General features: G+C 42.3%; 2 protein-coding genes across 4 annotated transcripts in view; one reads left to right on the top strand and one right to left on the bottom strand.

The window, feature by feature from the left end:
* The window catches only part of pdss1 (prenyl (decaprenyl) diphosphate synthase, subunit 1), a 49,034-nt gene extending 23,674 nt beyond the window's left edge, over positions 1-25,360 (bottom strand). For both annotated transcript variants that reach the window (XM_041184650.1, XM_041184651.1), the window contains exons 1-4: positions 25,170-25,360; positions 6,969-7,036; positions 5,026-5,158; positions 2,678-2,805 (exon numbers count right to left, since the gene is read on the bottom strand). In XM_041184650.1, coding sequence (XP_041040584.1) covers positions 2,678-2,805; positions 5,026-5,158; positions 6,969-7,036; positions 25,170-25,349 — 509 coding nt within the window. In that variant the 5' untranslated portion in view covers positions 25,350-25,360. The remainder of the gene's footprint in view (positions 1-2,677; positions 2,806-5,025; positions 5,159-6,968; positions 7,037-25,169) is intronic.
* A 216-nt stretch (positions 25,361-25,576) lies between these two features.
* The window catches only part of LOC121275755 (protein adenylyltransferase SelO-like), a 270,091-nt gene continuing 269,194 nt past the window's right edge, over positions 25,577-26,473 (top strand). The window contains exon 1 of one of the 2 annotated variants that reach the window (XM_041183353.1): positions 25,577-26,198. In XM_041183353.1, the coding sequence (XP_041039287.1) occupies positions 25,955-26,198 (244 nt within the window). In that variant the 5' untranslated portion in view covers positions 25,577-25,954. The remainder of the gene's footprint in view (positions 26,199-26,473) is intronic. The other variant, XM_041183354.1, reaches the window with a different exon arrangement.

Genomic DNA, 26,473 nt, shown 5'->3' on the forward strand with positions numbered 1-26,473 from the left:
CAAGAATAGAATTCCTTACTAATTCCTTACATCATTTAGATCAGTTAGATTGAACTTCTGAATGTTCAGTTGTTTAACTAACACTGTATCAAGCAATTCAAGCAGCAGCACTATGCATTATGTCATTTCTGATTTTAACAACATAGTCAGATTAATTGGGGTTGTGGTAGTAAACAGGTAGTAAGAGATGGAATGGGGCCTATTAAGGAGAAAGATGGTGAAATATGCTTAGCGGCATGGAACAAGGCTAGAAGAATACTTAAGAGTACTTGTATCAGCCTTTATTAAGGAAGAGGAGGCAGATAAAATATTGGAAGAAGTAATGGGTGGGGTGAAAATCGATAGGAAGATGTATTAGAAAGGCTGGCTATGCTCAGGAGTGAATGGTCCAGATGGCATGCAGCCCAGGTTGGTAGGGGAAGTGGGGGTGATGCTTGCCATAATCTTCCAATCTTCCTTAGATACTGGGGAGGTGCCAGAGGATTGGAGAGTGGCAAATGTCACACCCCTTGTTCAGAAAGCTTTTGATGAATTCCCACATAAGAGGTTAGTGTGCGAAATTAAAGCACATGGGATTGGGGGTAATATATTGAAAATTGGTTAGCAGACAGGAAATAGTAGGAATAAATGAGTTTTTTTTCAGGATAGCAGGCAGTGACTAGTGGGTTCTGCAAATATATTTAGAGGATGATAAAAGGCTTCAAGGTAATTTAGACAAGTTGAATGAATGGGCAAATACATGGCAGATGCAGTATAACGTGGATAAGTGTGAAGTTATCTGCTTTAGTAGGAAAAACAGAATGGGAGTATTATTTCAATGGTGATAGATTGGGAAATGTTGATGAACAAAGGGCCCTGGGTGTCCTTGTACACCAATCACTGAAAGCAAACATGCAGGTGCAGCAAGCAGTTAAGGCAGCAAATGGTATGTTTATTTTTATTGTGAAAGGACTGAGTACAGGAGCAAGGATATCTTACTGCAGTTGTACAGCTTGGTGAGACCACTCCTGGGAGTAGTGTGCGCAGATTTGGTCTCCTTACCCAAGAAAGGATATATCTGCTATAAAGGCAGTAGAGCGAAGGCTCACCAGACTGACTCCTGAGATGGCAGGACTCTTGTACGATGAGTGATTGGCTGACTAGGCCTGTATTCACTAGAGTTTAGAAGGAGAAGGAAATCTCATTGAAACATAAAATTCTGACAGGACTGGACAGGCTGAATGCAGGGATGATATTTCCTCTGGCTTGTGGTGGGGGGTCTAGAACAAGGTGTCAAAGTCTCGGGGGGCCATTTAGGACAGAGATGAGGAGAAGCTTCTTCCCTTATGAGGATGGTGAACCTGTGGAATTCTTCATCATTGTGGAGGCCAAGTCACTGAATATATTCGAGGAGGAAATAAATAGATTTCTAGACTTGAAAGGCATCAAGGGGTATAGGGAGAGAGCGCACAGGAGTATGGCATGGCATTGAGATAGAGGATCAGCCATGATCACACAATGGCGGAGCAGGCTCGAAGGACCGAATGACCTACTCATGCTTCTATTTTCTATGTCTATGTTTCTATGTTCAGGAAAGGAGATCCAGACTTTTCTTAGGAACTACAGGCAGGTCAATTTAACATCGGTGGTGGGTAATGTTTCAGAAGCATTAATCAGGGGGAAAATGTCAACAGGCATTTGGAGAGGTTTGAGTTAATGAAAGAGAACTAGCACAAATTTGTAAACAGATTTTGTTTGACTAATCTAATAAATTTTTTTGATGAAGTAACAGAAGGTTAAAGAAGAGGATGCAATGGATATTATCTATATGGGTTTTGAGAAAGCTTTTGACAAAGTATCATATAAAAGTTAACAAAATTGAGGTTCTTGGGATTGAAGGTGGTAGAACATATTGGGGGCATTTAGCAAAGCATATGAAATCTTGGGCTTCATAAGGTGTTGCATACAAAAGCAAGTATGTTATGCCGAACCTTTATAAAGCTGTTAGGCTACAGCCAGCGTACTGCATCCAGTTCTGGTCACTACACTTTGGAAGGATGGTAGGGTCCTTGAGAGATTTACCAGAATGGGTCAGGGATGAGGGATTTTAGCTATAAGGTTATTCTCCTTGGAGCAAAGGAGATTGAGGGGAGATTTGATAGAGGTGTGCTAGGATAAGCTAGACAAAGAAAAACTCTTTCCTTTAATTGATAGTATAAGGATTTGGGGGACACAGATTTAAGGTTTTGCGCAAAAGATGCAGGGAGGATGTGAGGAAGAATTTTAAAAAATAAGTGTGTGGTAATGAACTGGAACACTTTGCCTACAAGGATGGAGAAAGCAAAAGAAAATTCAATGGATACTTGAGGGAAATAAAGTTGCAGGGTTACAGGGACAGAGTTTTTTTTATATAGTTCTTTCACAGGGTGTAGCATCGCTGGTTAGACCAGCATTCATTGCCCTTGAAAACTGGAGAATGGTCGACAAAGAGCCATCAGGGACATGATGGACTGAAATGTCTCCTTATGTGCCAACATGAATCTATTCAATTAGTGCGGCTGGTAAATGCAATTAATATTTGTGTGCCAATGAGTACACAAATGACCTTTATAAATAAAGTGGGGGGAAAAATTCCATGCATTAGTAACCCCCCCATATCTCCAAGTTTACTCAAATCTTTCTAATTTACTTCACTCACCTGTTCTTACTATGGTGGAGATTGCATGCTTTTGCCATTAATACCACAATCATGGGCCGAAAAGCTTTCCCTTTTCCATCAAAATAGTAATCACAAATTTCTTTAAGGTCTGAAGAAACTGCTAATAGCTGAAAGGCCATTTAAAGAGTTAAATCTTAAAACACAATAAATATCACACATTCATAAGTTAATAAGTAGCAGCAATAGCAGAAAAACACTTGTTAAATGTGTCTTGAATCTTTAACAGAATCAATTCCTTAAATATAGATGTCAAACAGACCAATAATTTGCAAGATGAGGAATAAAATTTTGCCATACTCCTTTGCCCCACTTTCTTTTTGAGAATGCCAGCCAAGCAGGATACTTGTTAGGATCTGGCTTGATAGCTCAATCATTTAAAAAATGTATGTGGAGAACCAAGAGTCAGGAATAAGTGGCAGGACTTCCATGGTTAAATTGTTTTGGTGTTTCAATCTTGACTATACAAACTTGAACAAAACAAACAAGCAATAAACAACTGAATCAGTACATTCTGAGCAAATAAAGGTAATAATTCTAAACAATATTAGCTTCTACCTTAAACTCAATCCAGCTTAACCTTTCAAATGTGGCTTTCACTCAGGATAGGCTTTTAAACATACTCATGTTCTGGGAGGCAGTTCCTTCCTCTCTGGGTCTGGCTGCACAGGTCACAGCTCAGGTCTTAGTATATTCCTACCAATACAACCTCCTGGTCCAAGTATAAGCATTGGTGATGGTCACACAGCACAACCCACCAGACACATATAGACACCCCCTTGGCATCTATTTAATAGCTGGATTTCTCTCTTTACAGAGCTACTTGGTCCTAGCTAATTCTCTAGAACTCCCTCTTTTCCTCTCTAAACATACAGAACTGAATTCGATGGTGAAATTTAACAAACTGGCTGTCTGCAGCCTCAAGACAGCTTCCCCTACACTTTTTCCCCTAACCCCACCACTTTCACAAAACTCACCAGTTTTCCACTTAGAGCATAGCTCCACCCTCAGCAATTTTCTCTATAGTAATCACAAGGCTTTCTTGCTTCTAAAAGCCTCTCAGCTAGGTCAAAAGTTCAAGCATGGTTTGTAAGCATACAGGCATGCTAAGCCAAACCAAAAGTAAACAACCCCCAATTCACCTTAAACTGAAATCAAAACTCTACATTCTTAACCTTTAATATAACCCACAATAGAGCCAAGTTATAATACTATCTTCAGAAGTAGCTGAATAAAGTCACTCATTCTAGGGAATAGTTTTACCTTCAGCAGAAACCTTTTCCCTTGATAAAGTGGCCTTTTGTTAAGCTTAACAGGATATTTAGTCAATTCACAGGCAAGCTCATCCTTACCCTTACCCTCTGCCCTCAAACACACTTTCAACAGGCCTTTATGGATTGCAGAAATCTGGCTGATTTTACCATCCCTAACCAGAGGAAATTCTGTACTATGCATTTGTTGCTCTCTCCCCAAGTTTGCACAGTTGCTACCAGAAATTAAGAGAGATTTTAATGGTCTGTACAGCACAATAGGTAAAACATACAATTATATCACATTGTCATTAAGAGCTTTCTTATTTGATATTGTATACTAAAAGAAAATTGGATTTTGTTTATTAAAAATGATTTTATGGCGCTAAAAGCAGTGTGTAAAACACAGAAATAAATCTACTTTAAGTTAGAAGAATGTACTCCTCCAGGCAAACACTGAAATTCCTGTCTATTGCAAGCAAAAGAAGTTATTCACTACTTTTCAACTTATTCATTTACAAACAATGTCTATAAGCCAATGAAATGTCAACAATATTTAATTATGCTTTTTAACTGAAATTATTATATATTTTAAGTTGGTTACTCCCCATGATCCTCCCCTCATCAAGCAGGCCAAATCTGATTTGAGAAGATAAGCAGGTAAACTAGATACCCTGACCTCAATTCAATTTAGTCAACTAGGATGTGCATTAGTTGCATCATCCACAGATTCACACTATTTTCCATGACATGCCACTAACTAAAATGGTTTTCCAAGATTGCCAACTGGGCAATTTATCTGAAATCTGTCTTCTTTTGTCTTAAAAAGTCTGCTATGCTTCATAGGATCTCAATTGTTAAAATGAAAATCAGACGTTCTGTATTGAAAGCTTCGTAGTTTTTGTCACGACCGGTCATTAATGGAAATGGTTTCCACTCCAACAGTTAAGCCTTTAATAGATAAAACACCGCTTGTGAGAAGAATCTTTATAATTCTGTCATGATTCAGTTCTGAAACTTTCTATATTAATGAAAATGAAAACTTTGGACAGCAGAAATCAAAATGTTAGAGAGACTTACCCGCCTGATTTCATCATATAAATTCTTCAGGTCTTCCTGAGCTAATGTGTAGGGGTTTTTATACTGTTTGTCACTATGCACCTGGTTACAGCAGCATTTAGTCCTAGTTGTATACATAAGTCTGGATGGAGTTCTAAAACAAGAATTATCTTGGTGTTAGTGGCTTCTATTCATATTAAAATTAAATTTAAAGTAATTTCAAAAATGTCTAATGTTTGTTGAGGAAAACACACTGATACCCCCCCATGTTCTTTTTCAACCTGCTTTTAAAATAATTATCTTGTAGCATTACAGCACTGCAATTACCATAATATAACCAAATGTCTGTTCATAGAATCATGGAATGATGCAACTTGAACCATTCAGCCCATCATACCAGCTCTTTGAAAGTGCTATTTAATTCATGCTACTTCTTTCCCCTTTCCCTATAGCCCTGCAATTCATTTTCTTTTCAAGTAATTATCCAGTTCCCTTTTCAAACTTATTACTAAATCTGCTTTTGCCACCTTTTCATACAGTGCATTCCAGATCATAACTAACTGTTTAAAAAATCCTCCTCAGCATGCCTTAGCACTTTTTGCTAATTACCGTAAATCTGTATTCGCTGGTTACAGTCCCTTCTGCCACTGAAAACAGTTTTTTTCACATTATTTAGTAAGCCCTTCATGATTTTGAACACCACTATTAAGTCTGCTCATAACCTCCTCTGCTCGAAGGATAACACCTCCAGCTTTAGTCTCTCCACATAACTGAAGTTCCATATCCCTTGAGCCATTTTAATAAATGTTTTCTGTACCCTTTTCAAGGCCTTGGCATCCTTTCTGGGTCACACTACTCCAGCTGGGCCCCGACTTGTGATTTATAAAAGGTTTAGCATAACTTCCCTGCTTTTGTACTTTATGCCTCTACCTATAAAGTATCCTTTATGTTTTGTAACAGTCTTCTCAACTTGTCCCTGATGACACTTCAATTACTAATATTAAGTTAGATTCATTATGAACAAACACAAAGGCATTGCAAAAACACACCATATGTACTTAAGGTTATATTTATTTTGTGATTAAACTTAAAAAGCAATGAACTGCAATTAATCTTGTGTACGTTTTTAAAAACCCACCTTCCCATTGATTAAAAAGTTGGTTTGTGTCAGCTCATCTCTTCCCTCCCCCAGACCCCTTTAAAGTTTCATCATACATGCCAAGGAATTTTTAAAAGTCACAGCCATGTACAGGGTTGAATTCGAATGGAACAGAAATATAAAGAGAAAATAGTGACAACTTTAGTTTCCCCAATCAGAACAAAGGATTGCTGGGCTACGAAAATTCCCAACATCAGACTACGTACTCAAATCAAATACCATTAGCCATACAGGCTTGGATGCAGATTGTGCTTTAAGCAAATGTAAACTTAAAAGGTGACTTTTTGACACATTTGGTTTTAATCAACATAATTTTTCCCCCGGGTTCATGGGGTGACCCCGTCACTGACAAGGCCAGCATTTATTGCCCCTCCCAAATCGTCCTTGATAAGATGTTGGTGAGCTACCTTCTTGAACTGTTCCAGTCCACATGGCGTCAGTACACGCACAGGTGCTGTTAGGAAGGGAGCTCCAGGATTTATAATCAGTGACAATGAAGGAACAGTGATAAAGTTCCAAGTCAGGACGTGGGAGACTTGGAGGGGAACTTGCAGATGGCAGTGTTCCCATGCATCTGCTGCTCATCCTTCTTGATGGCAAGAGGTCAAAGGTTTAGAAGGTCTACTAATGTCCTTCAATATGGCTGACTCTTAACTGCCCTCTGAAATGGCCTAGTAAGCCATTCAGCTATGTCAATCCACTGCAGGACAGTCAAGTTACTTGCTCTCTTTTCTACAAAGAGAGTGTGTATTATTAGTACACACAAAATGTGACTGTACAAGGCATCGTCTCAAATGGTTCTTACCTCCACAAAGAAACTGGCTTCTTGTAAGCTGTAGTGTTCAAATAGATTCTTCTATGTAAATACAGCTCCTGTACAGGAAAATAAAAACCACCATTTTGAAATGATTGGAAAGATATTTAAGAACATAAAGATCTTCTCTACTGACTTCGGTTTGCTATTAACTGGATGTAGCAGACAGCTCTGCTCCAGTCTTAAACAACATCTATTTCAAAATAATTAAGGACGAAATATTAAAATTGTTGATCATACTCCTTTTAAGTTAAAGCACATTGTGGGGTGCAAAGGGGATTTTAAAATCTGTATATTTGAAGCAAACAACAGATGGCAAGCAGAGCTTGCTGGAAGTATTCTGAAAATCCTTAGATTGAAGGTGGAGGGTAAAAAGAAGCTAGAAATACACAGGCAGTTCAGTAACAAAAAAGGTTAACATTTCAGATTCATTAAAACTGCGCTTGATTAAGTCTGAAAACAAACACCTCGTATCATTCAGGTAATTGTTGGATGAAAATTAGCCAGGAAGATAAAATGCTGAACTTATGCTTAATGTGCTATCATCACAAGGGATACAGCAAAGTACTTGTCATCGACTAAAGAATACATCAAAAGTACTCGATCAGAAAAGAATGCAGTTCACGTGCCAGGCACCATTATCCTCTCCCTCAAATATCTACCTGATTCATTGATCTTAAAATACTGCAAAATAAGCTAAAAACACAATGCAATTTTTTTTTTGCAAAATAGATGACTAAGTTATTTTGAAAATACAATTATGTGGCTTAATATAAACATCCATCTGAAATACCTGACTCAAAAAAAAGTGTCAGAGATGATAGAGGCAGCTGGGAAAGATGTGCAAAGCAGCAGCTTGCGTTTTAAAATGAGCCCAACTTGGAGGAAATCTGGCTGCTTGCTAGGAATGTAGTAATGCCCCCGGATTTTCCATTCATTTGAAAGGGAACTCAATTGGCATTCTCAATAGCAGAATCACTAATACTGTCATTCTATCAATTGTGCAGTTAAGGCACACGCCTTAGCTTCTCCACTGTATCTGACTGAACATGAAATTTGGGGGTGGGGCAGGGCAGTTAGTTAACACTTTAAAAATCAACTGCGCAAAGCACACTACATTAAAACTATTTAAAAAAAGAACACAACTACCTAAACAGCCTGGATTGTCAAGTTTCTACTTAGATTCAAACACTGAGCTACACAAATGGGAAAATCCTGTTTACCTGCCACTTGTGCATTTTAGTTGGGATGACAGTATGGGGCACTATGATTAGCTTTAACAGACCTAGATGAGATATAAAACCAGCCAGCATTCCTATTGCTGATGGTCGTCCAGCAATCATTGCTAAAGTGTGCAAACATGGATATCCAGAAAGTGCTGGATCAGCTTATTCATAATCAAGGCTAATGTTAATCAAGGTCACCGAAGTGCATAACAAAAACAGAATTACCTGGAAAAACTCAGCAGGTCTGGCAGCATCGGCGGAGAAGAAAAGAGTTGACGTTTCGAGTCCTCATGACCCTTCAACAGAACTGAGTGAATCTTAGGAAAGGGGTGAAATATAAGCTGGTTTAAGGTGGGGGGGAGAGAAGTGTGGGGGGTGGGAAAGGTGTGTGTGTGTGTGTGTGTGTGTGTGTGTGTGGTTGTAGGGACAAGCAAGCAGTGATAGGAGCAGATAATCAAAAGATGTCACAGACAAAAGAACAGAGGCGTTGAAGGTGGTGATATTATCTAAACGAATGTGCTAATTAAGAATGGATGGTAGGGCACTCAAGGTACAGCTCTAGTGGGGGTGGGGTGGAAAGGCTAGCAGGGCATAAAAGATTTAAAAATAATGGAAATAGGTGGGAAAAGAAAAATCTAAATTATTGGAAAAAACAAAAGGAAGGGGGAAGAAACAGAAAGGGGGTGGGGATGGAGGAGGGAGTTCAAGATCTAAAGTTGTTGAATTCAATATGCAGTCCGGAAGGCTGTAAAGTGCCTAGTCAGAAGATGAGGTGCTGTTCCTCCAGTTTGCGTTGGAATGCCGCCAGGGGGGGTGAAGGGAAATTGTGTTTGGTGGTGGCATCATGCTGGAGTTGGCGGAAATGGCGGAGGATGATCCTTTGAATGCGGAGGCTGGTGGGGTGATAAGTGAGGACAAGGGGGACCCTGTCATGTTTCTGGGAGGGAGGAGAAGGCGTGAGGGCGGATGCGCGGGAAATGGCCCGACACGGTTGAGGGCCCTGTCAACGACCGTGGGTGGAAAAGCTTGGTTAAGGAAGAAGGAGGACATGTCAGAGGAACTGGTTTTGAAGGTAGCATCATCAGAACAGATGCGACGGAGGCGAAGGAACTGAGAGAATGGAATGGAGTCCTTACAGGAAGTGGGGTGTGAGGAGCTGTAGTCGAGGTAGCTGTGGGAGTCAGTAGGCTAGTAATGGATATTGGTGGACAGTCCATCACCAGAGATTGGGAGAGGGGTCAAGGAAGGGAAGGGAAGTGTCAGAGATGGACCATGTGAAAATGATGGAGGGGTGGAGATTGAAAGCAAAATTAATAAACTTTTCCAAGTCCTGATGAGAGCATAAAGCAGCACCGAAGTAATCTTCGATGTACCGGAGAAAGAGTTGTAGAAAGGGGCCGGAGTAGGACTGGAACAAGGAATGTTCCACATACCCCATAAAGAGACAGGCATAGCTGGGACCCATGCCTCATCTTCCGACTAGGCACTTTACAGCCTTCCGGACTGAATATTGAATTCAACAACTTTAGATCTTGAACTCCCTTTTCCATCCCCACCCCCCTTTCTGTTTCTTCCCCCTTCCTTTTGTTTTTTCCAATAATTTAGATAGATTTTTCTTTTCCCACCTATTTCCATTATTTTTAAATCTTTTATGCCCTGCTAGCCTTTCCAGCCCACCCCCATTAGAGCTGTACCTTGAGTGCCCTACCATCCATTCTTAATTAGCACATTCGTTTAGATAATATCACCACATTCAACGCCTCTGTGTTCTTTTGTTCGTGACATCTTTTGATTATCTGCTCCTATCACTGCTTGCTTGTCCCTACAACCACATCACACCCCCCACTTCTCTCCCCCCACCTCCCCACCTTAAACCAGCTTATATTTCACCTCTCTCCTTGGATTCACTTAGTTCTGTTGAAGGGTCATGAGGACTCGAAACGTCAACTCTTTTCTTCTCCACCGATGCTGCCAAACCTGCTGAGCTTTTCCAGGTAATTCTGTTTTTGTTTTGGATTTCCGGCATCCGCAGTTTTTTGTTTTTATCACTGAAGTGCATGACTGAAAGATGACCAACACCAGTGGAACCATATCTAAAGTTTGTTAATGTTTCATCTCGATGATCTTTCATCCACTGTTTCTCTCCCCACAAATGCTGCCTAAAAGTTTCTAGCTTTTTGTTTTTATTTCAGTTTTCCAGCCCAAGATTTCAATCTGCAATATCTTGCTTTTGCAGTTTAGATGTACCTCAACTAGCACCAATTTGCTCAGTTACAGATTTTAACGAACTCCTTTTGTAGGTCTCTAACTGCTTCTTCTAATACAACCCACCTATACTGAAAATTACTATCTGCACATTTGACCATTGTGTGTTTAATTTTCACATCCAAATCATTAATATAGATTAGGAATAATAGGAGCCCCTGCACCCATTCTGGGGACTGCATTCAGAGTTTCCATTGCCTCCAATTACCTGAGTTAACAGTTTGCCTTTAAGAACATTGGACTTATGAGCAGGAGTCGGCCATTAAGCCCTTTAAGCCTGCTCTGCCATTTGATAAGTTCATCATTGTGGTTTCAACTCCACTTTGCTGTCTGACCCCACAAATTGCTTCATCAAAGCATAATCACAAGTGAACTATAATTTGGGGATGGTGGAGAGTCAGAGATTAAACAGGAGCTGTTGGACAAGGTGATTCATTGAATTATATTACCCTACATTCCCTCATGACAAATTACTCATCATTACATCTTTGCCATGTTGAACAAAAATACAGCATTTGGGAAGCATTATTATAGAATGAAACAGCACAAGAGGAATCCATTCAGACCAATGTGCTTGTGCCAGCTCTTTTGGTTGAAGTATCCTATTAGTACCATTTCCCTGTTCTTTTCCCATAGCCCAGAAAAATTTTCCCCTTCAACTATTTCCTTTTGGAAGTTATTGAATCTGCTTCCAACACCTTTTCATTCCAGACCACAACAACTGTGTTTAAAAAAAAGGCCTGGATTTTGCGCTTACAATGAAACTCTCATTATTTGGCATGAATACCACTGTGAAACAGACAGCAAATTTTGGAACCGCACATGCACAGCTAAATGTGGATATCCAGAAGGTGTTGTTAGTGACTCCGTGCTCCTCCATAGGGTGCACTGTTGAAAACCTGCACTTAAGAAATCACTTAAATTGACATGAACTTACACTTTATAAGAACAGACATAGGAGAAGTAGGCCATTTGGCCCATTGAGCCTGCTCTGTCATTCAATGAGATCATGGCAGATCTGATAATCCTCAACTCCACTTTCCTGACTTTTCCCCGTAACCCTAGATTCCCTTACTGTTTAAAAATCTGTCTATCTCAGCCTTGAATATAGTTAATGACCCAGCCTCTAAGCCCTCTACAGGTAAAGAATTCCACAGATTGACTACCCTGAGAAGAAATTTCTCCTCATCTGTTATAAATGGGCACCCACCCCCCCACCGCTCTGAGATCATGCCCTCTAGTCCTGGACTCTCCCACAGGGAAAGCAGCCTCCTAGCACCTATCTGACAAGCCTCCTAAGAATGCTATATGTTTCAATAAGGTTGCCTCTCATTCTTCTAAACTCCAATGAGTACAGGCCCCACCTACTCAACCTTTCCACATAAGAAAATCCCTCCATACTCAGGATCAACCTAGTGAACATTCTCTGGACTGCCACCAATAGCAGTATATCTTTCCTTAGATAAGGGGACCAAAATCGTTCACAGTATTCTAGTTGTTGCCTAACTAGTGCCTTGTATAGTTTTAGCAAGACTTTCCTTTTTTATAAAAGCAAAGAACTGCGGATGCTGGAAATCCAAATCAAAAACAAAAACAAAAATCCTGGAAAAACTCAGCAGGTCTGGCAGAATCGGTGGAGAGGAGAACAGTTGATGTTTCGAGTCCGCATGACTCTTCAACAGAACTAATTAAAAATAGAGAAATATAAGCTGGTTTAAGAGAGGGAGGGGGGGGCGCAGGACAAGCAAGGTACAGATACCCTAGTGGGGGTGGGTTGGGGCGAAGGAATCAAAAAAGGCCAAAAGGTAGAGATAAAACAATGGATGGAAGTACATTTAAAAATAATAGAAGTAGGTGGGAAAAGAAAAATCAATATAAATTATTGGAAAAAACAAAAAGGGAGGGGGAAAAAAATCAGTAAGGGGGTGGGGATGGGGGAGAGAGTTCATGATCTAAAGTTGTTGAACTCAATATTCAGTCCGGAAGGCCGTAAAGTGCCTAGTCGGAAGATGAGGTGCTGTTCCTCCAGTTTGTGTTGAGCTTCACTGGAACAATGCAGCAAGCCAAGGCCAGACATGTGGGCGTGAGAGCAGGGTGGAGTGTTGAAATGGCAAGCGACAGGGAGGTCTGGGTAATGCTTGCGGACAGACCGAAGGTGTTCTGCAAAGGGGTCACCCAGTCTGTGTTTGGTATCTCCAATGCAGAAGAAACCGCATTGGGAGCAACAAATGCAGTAGACTAAGTTGAGGGAAATGCAAGTGAAATGCTGTTTCCCTTGAAATGAGTGCTTGGGCCCTTGGATGGTGAGGAGAGATGAAGTGAAGGGGCAGGTGTTGCATCTTCTGCAGTTGCATGGGAGGGTGCCATGGGAGGGGGTTGAGGAGGAGTGGATCAGGGTGTCACGGAGGGAACAATCCCTACGGGAGGGGGGGGGGGGGGGTGAAGGGAAGATGTGTTTGCTGGTGGCATCATGCTGAATTTGGCGGAAATGGCGGAGGATGGTCCTTTGAACGCGGAGGCTGGTGGGGTGATAAGTGAGGAAAAGGGGGACCTTATCATGTTTCTGGGAGGGAGGAGAAGGTGTGAGGGCGGATGCGCGGGAGATGGGCCGGACATGGTTGAGGGCCCTGTCAACCACCGTGGGTGGAAAATCTCGGTTAAGGAAGAAGGAGGACATGTCAGAGGAACTGTTTTTGAAAGTGGCATTGAGACAGAGGGGTCAAGGAAGGGAAGTGTCAGACACGGACCATGTGAAAATGATGGGGTGGAAATTGGAAGCAAAATTAATAAATTTTTCCAGGTCCCGACCCGCATGGGCCCCAGCTATGCCTATCTCTTTATGGAGTATGTGGAACATTCCTTGTTCCAGTCCTACTCCCGCCCCCTCCCACAACTCTTTCTCTGGTACGTCGATTATTACTTCGGTGCTGCTTCATGCTCTTTGTCAGAACCTGGAAAAATTTATTAATTTTGCTTCCAATTTCCACTCCTCCATCATTTTCATATGGTCCATCTCTGACACTTCCCTTCCCTTCCTTGACCTCTCTGTCTCAATTTCTAGTGATAGACTGTCCACCAATATCCATTACAAGCCTACCGACTCTCACAGCTCCTCACACCCCTCTTCCTGTAAGGACTCCATCCCATTCTCTCAGTTCCTTTGCCTCCGTCGCATCTGTTCTGATGATGCCACTTTCAAAAACAGTTCCTCTGACATGTCCTCCTTCTTCCTTAACCGAGCTTTTCCACCCACAATGGTTGACAGGGCCCTCAATCGTGTCCGACCCATCTCCCGCACATCCGCCCTCACACCTTCTCCTCCCTCCCAGAAACATGATAGGGTCCCCCTTGTGCTCACTTATCACCCCACCAGCCTCTGCGTTCAAAGGATCATCCTCTGCCATTTCCGCCAAATTCAGCATGATGCCACCACCAAACACATCTTCCCTTCACCCCCCCCGGCGGCATTTCGTAGGGATTGGTCCCTCCGTGACACCCTGATCCACTCCTCCATCACCCCCTACACCTCAACCCCCTCCCACAGCATCTTCCCATGCAACCGCAGAAGATGCAACACCTGCCCCTTCACTTCCCCTCTCCTCACCGTCCAAGGGCCCAAACACTCATTTCAAGTGAAGCAGCATTTCACTTGCACTTCCCTCAACTTAGTCTATTGCATTCATTTCTCCCAATGCGGTTTCCTCTACATTGGAAAGACCAAACGCAGACAGATGATCGCTTTGCAGAACACCTTCAGTCTGTCCGCAAGCATTACCCAGACCTCCCTGTCGCTTGCCATTTCATCACTCCACCCTGCTCTCATGCCCACATGTCTGTCCTTGGCTTGCTGCATTGTTCCAATGAAGCTCAACGCAAACTGGAAGAACAGCACCTCATCTTCCGACTAGGCACTTGACAGCCTTCTGGACTGAATATTGAGTTCAACAACTTTAGATCATGAATTGTCTCCTTCATCCCAACTCCCTTTCCGATTTTTCCCCCTCCTTTTTGTTTTTTTCCAACAATTTATATAGATTTTTCTTTTCCCACCTATTTCCATTGTTTTTAAATGTATTTCCATCCATTGTTTAATCTCTACCTTTTAGCCTTTTTTGAGTCCTTCGCCCCACCCCACCCTCACTAGGGCTATCTGTACCTGGCTTGTCCTGCTTTCTACCCTTAATTAGCACATTCTTTTAGATAATATCACCACCTTCAACACCTCTTTGTCCTTTTGTCTGTGACATCTTTTGGTTATCTCCACCTATCACTGCCCCTCTACTTAGCTCTTCTTGTCCCAACCCATCCCCCCACCCCTTAAACCAGCTTATATTTCACCCCTCTATTTTTAATTAGTTCTGTTGAAGAGTCATGTGGACTCGAAACATCAATTGTGCTCCTCTCCACTGATGTTGCCAGACCTGCTTATATTTCACCCCTCCTCTATTTTTAATTAGTTCTGTTGAAGAGTCATGTGGACTCGAAACATCAATTGTGCTCCTCTCCACTGATGTTGCCAGACCTGCTGAGTTTTTCCAGGTATTTTTGTTTTTGTTTTCCTTTTTTATACTCCATTCCCTTTGAAAAATAAAGGCCAACATTCCATTTGCCTTCCCTATTATCTGTTGAACTTGTATGCTAGCCTTTTGGGATTCATGCGCAAGGACTCCCCAATCCGTCAATGCTGCAACCTTCTGCAGTCTTTCTCCATTTAAATAATATTCAGCTCCTCTATTCTTCCTGCCAATGTACATAACCTCACATTTTCCCACATTATATTCCACCTGCCAAGTTTCTGCCCACGCATTTAACCTGTCTATATCCCTCTGTAGACTCCCTGTGTCATCCTCGCCACTTGCCTTCCCACCTATGTATCATCTGCAAACTTGGTGATAGTACATTCACTTTCCTCATCTAAGTCAACACCCAATTTGGGTTCTGCCAGGGCGGCTCAGCTCCTGACCTCATTACAGCCTTGGCTCAAACATGGACAAAAGAGCTGAACTCCTGAGGTGAGGCGAGAGTGACTGCCCTTGAAATCAAGGCAGCATTAGACTGAGCGTGGCATCAAGGAACCCTAGCAAAACTGGAATCAACGGGAGTCGGGGGAAAGCTCTCCACTGGTTGGAGTCATACCTAGCACAAAAGGAAAATGTTGCTGCTGTTAGAGGTCAGTCATCTCAGCTCTAGGACATCACTGCAGGAGTTCCTCAGGGTAGTGTCCTCAGCCTAACCATTGTCAGCTGCTTTATCAATGACCTTCATTCCATCATAAGATCAAAAGTGGGGATGCTCGCTGATGATTGCACAATGTTCAGCACCATTCGCGACTCCTCAGATACTGAAGCAGTCCATGTCCAAATGCAGCAAGACCTAGACAACATCTATTCTTAGGCTGACAAGTAACATTCACACCACACAAGTGCCAGGCAATGGCCATCTCCAACAAGCAAGAATCCAACTATCACCCCTTGATGTTCAATGGCATTACCATCACTGAATTCCCCACTATCAACATCCTGGTGGTTACCATTGACCAGAAACTGAACTGGACTAGCCATTTAAATGCTGTGGCTACAAAAGCAGGTCAGAGGTTAGGAATCGTGTGATGAATAACTCACCTCCTGATTCTCCAAAGCCTGTCCACCATCTGCAAGGCACAAGTCAGGAGTGTGATAGGATACTCCTCACTTGCCTGGATACTCACTTGCAGCTCCCACAACACAAGAAGTTTGACACCATCCAGGACAAAGCAGCCCGCTTGATTAGCACCACATCCACAAACATTCACTCCCTCCACCACTGATACACAGTAGCACCACTTACAAGATGCATTGCAGGAATTCACCAAGGCTCCTTCGACAACATCTTCCAAACCCACGATCACTACCATCCAGAAGGACAAGGGCAGTTGATACCTGGGAACATCACCACTGGAAGTTCCCCTCCAAGTCACTCACCATCCTGACTTGGAAATATATCAGCGTTCCCTCACTGTCGCTGGGTCAAAATCGTGGAACTCCCTTCCTAACAGCACTGTGGGTGTAACTACACCACAGACTACAGTGGTTCAAGATGGCAGCTTACCACCACCTTCTCAAGGGCAACTAGAGGTGGGCAATAAATGCTGGCCCAGCCAGCCAAGCCCACATCCCATGGATGAATTTTAAAAAATTACCCCCAACACCATGGGGTCTTATCTTATTAAGTAGCGTTATATGCAATACCTTATCAAACGCCTTTTGGAAATCCAAATATATTACACCTACTGGTTCTCCTTTATCTATCTTGCTTGTTACCTCCTCAAAGAATTCTAATAAATTTGTTAGGCATGATTTCCCATTCATGATGTCATGCTGACTATTTCTAAATGCTCTGATAGACGCCAACATTTCTCCAATAACAGATGTTAAGCTAACTGGCCTATAGTTAGCTGTTTTTGTCTTCCTCCCTTTTGGAATAAGGGTGTTACATTGGCTGTTCTCCAATCCTCTGGGACTTTTCCAGAATCTAAGGATTCTTGGAAGGTTACTTTGTATCATTAGTCTCGCTTTAAAAATACTGGCAAACGTGACACCTCCTTGAATGGAATGTAACGGAGTTTTTAAAAATGGACGCACTTAGTTCATAATTACTGTTAAACAGTCAATCTGACCCTGGAAACTAATCGCATTTGCCTTTCCCAATTTTCTTGGGAAAATTCACTTTCACTTCACTTTCTGTAAAATTATGAAAATGTGAGGGATAATAAATACATCTTACTTAATGGTTGGATGTCTGTGCAATTTCTTCAATGCTTAACCTCCTATATTGCTGCTCGTCGGAGATCCCCGGAGCCAGCTATCACATGAACAAAATTAATGTTGGAAAAGGTGAAACCACACCACAGAGATTGTTGTTGTGAGCAGCTTTCTTTGGGGTCAATGACAAGCACCATCACTTTGATGCTGACTGCACAATATATATTAAAAAAATGCATTTATACAGTGCCTTTCATGACTCCAGATGTTCCAAAGTGCTTTACAGCCAACTGAACTGCTTTTGAAGCATTGTAATGGAAACACAGCAGCCAATTTGCACACAGCAAGCTCCCACACAAACAGTAAGTGATAATCACCAGTATCTTTTTATGATGTTGATCACATTGGCCAGGACACCAAAGTTCCCTCTTCAGCTCAGCTTTGAAATGGAGCCATGGGATTTTATGTCCACCTTAGAAAGCAGGCAGGTCATGGTTTAAAGGTCTGATCTGAAAGATGGCACCAATGATACTGCAGCATTCCTTCAATACTGCACTTGATTGCCAGGCTAGATATTTCCAGGATCACCTTACATTTGTGTCCTCTGATTACCAACACTCCCATAACTGCAAACAGTTTCTCCTTATTTACACTACCAAAACCAGTTATGATTTTGTAAACCTCTGTCAAATCTCTTAACCTAGACTGTTCTAAGGCACACAACCCCTGCTTCCTGGATATAGGAGGTGGTGCCAGAAAACTAGAGAATTACAAATGTTAAAACTTTATTTTTAAAAAAGGTGTAAAGATAAACACAGCAACTAGAGGGCAGTCAGTTTTATCTTTAAGAGACCATAATCTGGAACAAATTTAAATCACTTGGACAAGTGCAGATTAATTAGGGAATGCCAAAAGAGATTTAATAAAAGCAAATCGGGAGGTAACAGAGGTTGATGTGGTTTATATGGTTTTCTAAAATCTTTTTGATAAAGTGCTACACTATTGACTTATCAGCAAAGTTGAAGTCCATGGAATAAAAGTTAGCTGAGTCACAGAAAACTTAAGTGATGAATAGTCATTTTTTTCAGACTGGAGGAAGGTATACAGCGGGGGTCCCCACGTGTCCATACTAGGATCCTTGCTTTTCTTGATATATATTAATTACCTAAACTTGGGTACTCAGGTCACAATTCCAAAATATGTGGAAGACACAAAACTTGGAAGTATTGTGAACTGTGAGGAGGATAGTGATATACTTCAATAGGACATAAACAGGCTGTTGAAATGGTGAGACAGATGGCAGACGAAATTTAATGCCGAGAAGTGCAATATATTTTGGTAGGAAATTCATAATAAAGGGCACAAGGGTCAGTCTATGGGCACAAAATCAATGAAGGTGACAGGACAGGTTGAGGAAGCAGTTAATAAGGCAAATTGAATCTTGGGCTTTATACAAACATATATTAGCAAAAACAAATTATGATCAACCCTCATAAAATTCTTGTTTAGCTTCAACTGGAGTACTGTGCCAATTTCTGGGCCCCACACTTTAGGAGCCATCAGTTTCTAAATGCAGCATGATCTGGATAATATTCAGACTTGGGCTGATAAGTGGCAAGTAACATTCGAGCCACACAAGTGCCAGGCAATGATCATCTCCAACAAGAGAGATTCTAACCATCTCCCTATGACATCCAATGGCATTACCATCGCTGAATCCCCCATCATCAGCATCCTGGGGGTTACCACTGACCAGAAACTGAACTGGACTAGCCATATAAATACTGTGATTATAAGAGCAAGTCCAAGGCTAGGAATCTTGCAGCAAGTAACTCGTCTCATGACTCCCCCAAGCCTGTCCACCATCTACAAGGCACAAGTCAGGAGTGTGATGGAATACTCTCCACTTGCCTGGATGAGTGCAGCTCCAACACTCAAGAACCTTGACACCATCCAGGGCAAAGCAGCCTGCTTGATTGACACCCCTTCCACAAACATTCACTCCCTCCACCACTGAACAGTGGCAGCAGTGTGTACCATCTACAAGATCCATTGCAGAAACTCACCAAGGCTCCTTCGATAGCACCTTTCAAATCCACAACCTCTACCACCTAGAAGGGCAAGGGCAGCAGGTGCATGGGAACACCGCTACCTGTGAGTTCCCCTCCAAGTTACAGTTCCAAGCCAGGATGGTGTGTATCATCCGCCGTTCCTTTACTGTCACTGGATCAAATCCTGGAATTCCCTTCCTAATAGCACTGTGGGTGTTCCTACAATACATGGACTGCAGCAGTTCAAGACAACAGCTCACCACCAATTTCTCAAGGGCACTTGGATGGCAAATAAATGCTGGCCTAGTCAGCAACACCCAGACCCCATGGGCAAATTTTTAAAAAAAGGATGTGGAGGGCATTAGACAGGGTGCAGAGAAGATTTTTGAGAATTGACCGGAGATGAGGAACTTCAGGTACATCAGGTCTTCCAATGGCTGCTATGGACCGCGGAATAATTTCTGACAGTTGCAAGGCCCATTTAAATGATTGTTTTTCTTTGTTGGCAGACATGGCCTAATGGACTGCTCTCAAGGCCCGACTGTTGTTGCAAAAGTAACTAAGTATACGTATTTATTGGAGAAACCCTGTCTTTTCATCAATTCCCCCACACTCAACTTTTGTTCTCCACCCCCCTCCCCAGCAACTCATACACATCCAAACTTTCACTCTGGGGTCACACCAGGAAGGGCTTTCTTGTGGAGACCCAGTTGTAGTGTCTGAAAAGCTCTTTGTAATAAAGTTAACTGTTTTGTGTTGAAACCTGTCTGGTAGGGTCAAGTCATTACGAGGGCAAAATGGCACTGACGCTGCACCCCGCACCTTGTTGAAAGCAAGAAAGAAAGAAAGAACCAATTTGAAGTCCTTTAACGAATTAGTGGACCCTGTGAAGACATTACCAGCCAAAACCATCCGTAATAATGCAGAGGTTTAAGTTTAATTCCAGAATGTGGGTCCCCTGGAGAGTCCATCGCAACCTACATAGCGAAGCTGAAGCAGCTGTCAGAACACTGCCGAGGAGACACTCATGACATACTGCAGGACCAGTTAGTTTGTGGAGCTCACAATGACACCATTCAGTGACGTTTACTCACAGAAGTCGATATCAGCTTGAAGCGCGCCACAGAAATAGCACCAGCCATGGAAAGTGCTGAGAGAGACTCTCAGGCTTTACAACACGTACAACATGGCGCTTTTCTTCATGTAGCGCGGGAACCTTCCAGAGAGACAGCAGCAAGAGGCAATGTCTGCTGTTAGAAAAAATGAAAAGGCCTAGTGGAAACATTTCAGCAGCGACTCCAAGGTTAATCCATAATAGATGTGGGGATGACCAAGTACTGGACAAATGCAGATTCAAGGAGGCAGAATGCCATTGCTGCCATAAGGAAAGTCACGTAATAAAACAATTAAATCGAAACAGCCCATAAGGCAGCAAAACAATATGATTGAATTGAATAATACAACAGAAGCTGCCAATACCGACATCTATTCCCTGTACAACGTCACCAGTGTAAAAACCGAACCTACTGCCGTCACAATCTAAGTTAATGGGAAGCCGCTAATAATGGAGGTAGATACGGGAGCCTCAACCACAGTGGTGGGAGAGCACATTTAAAATACCTAAATGAAGGTATCCAGCTACTATTGAATCTAGAACGACCAACTGCTCAATTGAAGACATACAGTGGAGAAACCATACAGGTAAAGGGCATCGCCACAGTACCCATGTCTTATAGGGAACAGACAGTCCAGCTTCCAGTGACCATAGTAACAGGTAAAGGACCTAGTCTTCTGGGCTGAGACTGGTTACAAAAAGAAAAACACCAAGCTTAACTGGTCTGAAATATTTCACTTGAGAACAGGAGGAGTTCCTGAACTGCTAAGGAAAAACAACAGCGCATTTCGTGACGAATTAGGGACGTTAAAAAGCTCGCAAGCAAAAACAGATGTGGATTCTCAGGTGACACCCATTTCTTCAAGGCCACACCTGTGTCTTATGCCTCAAGGGAGAAGGTGGATGCAGAACTATGCTAGTTAGAAAAGCTAGGCATCATCCAACCAGTCCAAATTTAGGAATGGGCAGCACCCATAGTCCCAGTGGTGAAGCCTGACCAAACTACATGCATTTTGAGGGGGAGGAGGAGGGACACGACTACAAATTGACCGTGAACAAGGCAGCCAAGGCATAAATATCCTATCCCAAGGATAGATGACTTATAAGCAAAGCTAGCTGGAAGCAAATCTGATATAAAACTGGACATGAGCCATGCTTACCAACAATTAGAGTTGGATAGAACGTCCAGGAGGATACGTTAACCGTTAGCATGCAATATACTCACCTACCCTTTGGAGTACTGTCTTCATGCACAATCTTCCAAAGGACAATGGAGAGTCTTTTACAAGGGCTTCTGTGTAGTAGTATACCTAGATGATAATCTGATCACAGGGTCAACTGAAACCAAACACTTGGCCAACCTGGATGAGGCGCTAAGATGATTTTTGGAAGCCGGTGTACAATTAAAGAAAGAGAAATGTATATTCCAAAGGCCAGAAGTTACTTAATGGGTCACAGGGTGGATGCCATGGGTTTGCATCCGATAGAAGTGAAAGTTAGGGCAATCAAAAATGCGTCCTCTCCGTCCAGTGTAACCAAACTGAAGTCTTTTCCGGATATGATCAACTATTATAGCTGCTTCTTGCCAAACTCATCAACGGCGTTAGCACCTTTACAATTGTTAAAAAAGAATCATCGCCAGTTATGGAATTCACAACAGGAAGAAGCCTTTGTGAAAGTTAAGAAGCTATTACATTCATCTTGTTTATTGGTATACTACAGCCCATTGAAAGAATTGGTACTAACACGCGGTGCATTCTCTTCTGGCGTGGGAACTGCATTATCACACTGAATGGAAGATGGCTCAGAAAAGCCAATTGACTAGGGCTCCAGAACCTGTCTGCAGCCGAGAAAGGTCATTCCCAACTAGAAAGTTTATTGTTGATATTTGGAGTGAAGAAATTCCACCAGTATCTGCATCAATGACATGTCACCATTGTGTCGGACCATAAAACATTAATGGATTTATACAGTGAGGATAAGGCCATTCCACCAATAGCATCAGCAAGAATTCAACATTGGGCTTTGATATCATCTACTTTTGAGTATACCTTCATGCACCGCCCTGGCTTGCTTATTGCAAATGCGGACGCACTCAGTTGCCTCCTGTTACCAGGTAGCATTGTACATGCTTCAGTGCCACAGAAGTTGTGCTTTGTCTTGGATTCTTCACCTGTGTGCGCAAAGCAAATTAAAAAGTGAACGAACAGGGATCCAAATTTGTCAAAAGTCCAAGACCTGGTATTGCAAGGATGGTCAAATTCACTAGCATCAGAAGAGATGAGAACATTCCATGCCTGAAAATCAGAGTTAAGTTGTGAAGATGGGATCTTGTTGTGGGGATCAAGAATTGTCAGCCTTTCGCAAAGAAGAGAACCACTCGACAGCTTCACAGTGCACATCCAGGTATATCGAAGATGAAAATGCTTGTGTGATGCTATGTCTGGTGGCCAGACATAGACAATAACATCGAAGGCAGGGTCAAGCACTGCCTCCAGTGTCAGCAGCAACAGAAGATTCAGCTCAATTGCTTCCATGGAAATGGCCTGGTCAACCCTAGGTTAGACTGGTATTGATTATGTAGGACCATTCTTAGAACATAAGAAATAGGAACAGGAGCAAATCATTCAGCCCCTCGAGCCTGCTCTGCAATTCAATACGATCATGGCTGATGATCTTGTGCTTTGATTTCTACGTTCCCATCTCACCCCGATAACCTTTGATTCCCTTGCCTAACAAGAATCTATTTACCTCTGCCTTAAAAATATTCAATTACCCCACCTCCACCACCTTCTGATGCAGAGTGTTCCAAAGTCACACAAACCTCCAAGAGAAAAAATTTCTCCTCATCTCTGTCCTAAAAGGGCGACCACTAATTTTACAATGGTGTACCCTAGTTCTGGACTTACTCAAAAGAGGAAACATCCTTTCGATGTCCACCTTGTCATGGTCATTCAGGATCTTGTATACTTCAAACAAATCACCTCTTACTCTTCTGAGCTCCAGTGGAAGCTCAGACTGTCCAACCTTTCCTCATAAAGACATTAGGTTTCATGTTTTTATTCATCGTGGATGCGCATTCTAAATGGATGGATGTGTATGAAGTCAAAGTGCAACTATTGAAAAGCTGCGTCAGAGTTTTAGAATACATGGCCTACCAGAAGTCATTGTTTCTGATAATGGTTTGAGTTTCAGAAATTCATGAGTTTAAATGGAATCAGGCATATTAAAACAGCACCATATCATCCCTCATCAAATGGTTTAGCTAAAAGAGCATGCAAACTTTCAAATTTGGAATAAAGAGGTTATCAGAAGGTACTATAGAAACTCAACTTTCCCGTTTTCTTCTCAATTATTGAAGAACGCCTCATTCAACTACAGGTTCAACACCATCTGAATTATTGACAAAACACCACCTACGTACAAGATTAAGTCTGGTGTTTCCAAACTTAGAGGGGAAGATAGAGAAGAATCAGAGTAATCATTAATTGAATCACGATATTCATAGCAAAACTTGCAGATTCACTGCAGGAGAGACAGTTTCCGTGTGGGATTTTGGAAGTAGACCTAGTTGGTATCCTGGTACAATTGTCTCAGAAACTGGCTCCTTGTCCTTCAGGTGGAAGTGGAAGACCGAATTATTCAAAAACACGCGGATCACTTTAGGAATAGAGACACGTTCCAACAACCAGCTATCCCACCGGTGATTAACATCGAACCATTAATCCCCGAGGTGACAGATCGACCTAGAATAGACATGCCCAATATCTCTATAAAGTTGCCAAACCCTGAACTGCCACTTTCTAATGATGTATCTGGTGCTGCAGTTACTAATCAAAACTACGACGCTCTAACTGAATAAGGAAACCACCTCAGGAGACTTAATCTTCAATCACCTGAGTTGCATATATGTATATGTTGTTGGGTATTCAAATGTTCTCTAAATAGAAACTGTAAAAAAAACTAAGGGGGGAATGTTGTAATTGAAGGTATAGCATCTCCTGCTGTGTATCAGGGTCACATGACTGCTCTTGGAGTTTCTGGCCAATGAGCTCTTAGCACTGGTAATCCACAGGGCAAGCAAAACCTAGACAATATGTAGGCTTGGGCTGACAAGTGGCAAGTAACATTCACATCACAAAAGTGCCAGGAAATGCCCATCTCAAACAAGAGAGAATCTAACCATTGTCCCTTGACGTTCAATGGCATTACCATCACTAATCCCCCACTATCAGCATCCTGGGGTTTACCATTGACCAGAAACTGAACTGGTCTAACCATATAAATACTGTGGCTACAAGAGCAGGTCAGAGGCTAGGAATCCTGCAACAAGTAACTCACCTCCTGACTTCCCAAAGCCTGTTCACCATCTACAAGGCATAAGTCAACTGTTTTTTTGTTGAAACCTGTCCAGTATGTCAAGTCATTACAGAGTGATTAAGAGCTGGTATGTACTGCCTGCCAGTGTGGTGGAGGCAGATTCAATCGGGGCATTCATGAGGAAATTGGATAAATACCTTAAGAAAAAAAATCTGCCGGGCTACAGGGAAAGATCAGGGGAGTGGGACTTACCAAGTAGCTCTTGTAGAGGGCCGTACGGCGACAACGGGCCAAACGGGCTTTCTGTGCTGCGACTATTTTATGAATCTACACATAACCAAATATATCCAGATCCCGGGCAACCATTGCTGGTATGTCAAGGTAACCAGACTAAGAAGGCGGCGGTTGGGCAACTCTGCAAAGGGTGACCTTCTTCTCACCCCCGCGGCCCCGCTCCTTTCCCTTCAGCTTCTTACCTTCACAAGAGCGTGCCGGCGACCAGCCCCCGCCCCGACCTCTCGAGCCAATGGATAGCCGGCCGGAGGGGCCTCGCGATCCCGGCAGCCGTTAAACAGGCTGCACACGTTCAGCGCGCCGCCCGCAAAGCCGCTCGTTCTCTTGTTCCACGCACAGCAACGGCTTAAAAGCAGCGCCATTTTTAGCGGCTTCTCCAGTCCCGCCCCGCCTCCGGCCAGGGATCTTGGGAGTGCAGGCCCGGGTAAATTATAATGGGACCTTTTTTAAAAAAAACCAGTATGTTGAGTATAGAACAGCCTGGGGAAAAAAAACCTATCAGTAAAATATTAATCATGACCAGGAAAAAAAGGGGCTATTTTCGTATTACAGTTAAAGGTTGATGCAGTCTGACCCGGAAATTATTGTCGTTAAATTCTGGAGCAGCACATTTTACTATAGGGCGCTTTGAAAACGAGTGCTTCTTTCTTGGAAATATATTTGTGGCGATGCTTCTGTAGTAACTTGACCTTTAATCATTTTTTCTCTGAAAGCATTTGAAGAGTCTGTGGGAGAAGCAGCTGCGCCGACTACTGGCTTTCTACTGAATCAAAATACCAACTGAGATGGTGCAAATTTGCAAATATTAAACGTCGTGTTTTATACACATTTCTTCACTTACAAAGAGAAAAGTGCTTCGCCCTTCTCTCCTAATCAAATTACTTTACGTATTTTGTGCATATAAAAAAGGAAGGATTGGTGCACGTTGGATTCTTGCTAAGATGAAACGGTGAAAGTAAAGAGAACTATGGTTGCAAAAATGCTCAACCACAATATGATGATGATGATGATTGTGGGATTGATTTGGGAGTTAACTATTGGGATATTTTCTCGAGGGGAAAGAACAGAATTTGAAGCTGCTTCTGATCATGAATGTGGTTCAGTTGATTCTAGCCATTATTGTGTTAAAGGTGATAACTGGGGTTATAGCAAAATTAACCCGAAAAGAGTTTCCATGGATTTGTGGAATTTAACATCTCGGAAGTTAATAGGTAAAATATTTTTTTTCCACGTCGTACGAGTAGTGAAGTGGATGGGTTATTTACTGGCCCTGTGGGGATCCCGCTTTGAGAATACCATGAACTCTTGATCTCGGGGTTACAAACCCAGTACCATAACCACTTGGCTATTTAGGCCAAGCCTGAGAATACCATGAAGGTGGATGGTGTGTTCATAGTTTTGAAATACTTTGTGGTTCTGATAGCTTGGTGTCACTCACTGATGATTCACTCCTCTGGCTCATGCACAAATGTCTACAAAGCTGCAC

This window comes from Carcharodon carcharias, chromosome 3 (genome assembly GCF_017639515.1).
Source record: "Carcharodon carcharias isolate sCarCar2 chromosome 3, sCarCar2.pri, whole genome shotgun sequence".
Classification (NCBI taxonomy): Eukaryota; Metazoa; Chordata; class Chondrichthyes; order Lamniformes; family Lamnidae; genus Carcharodon; species Carcharodon carcharias.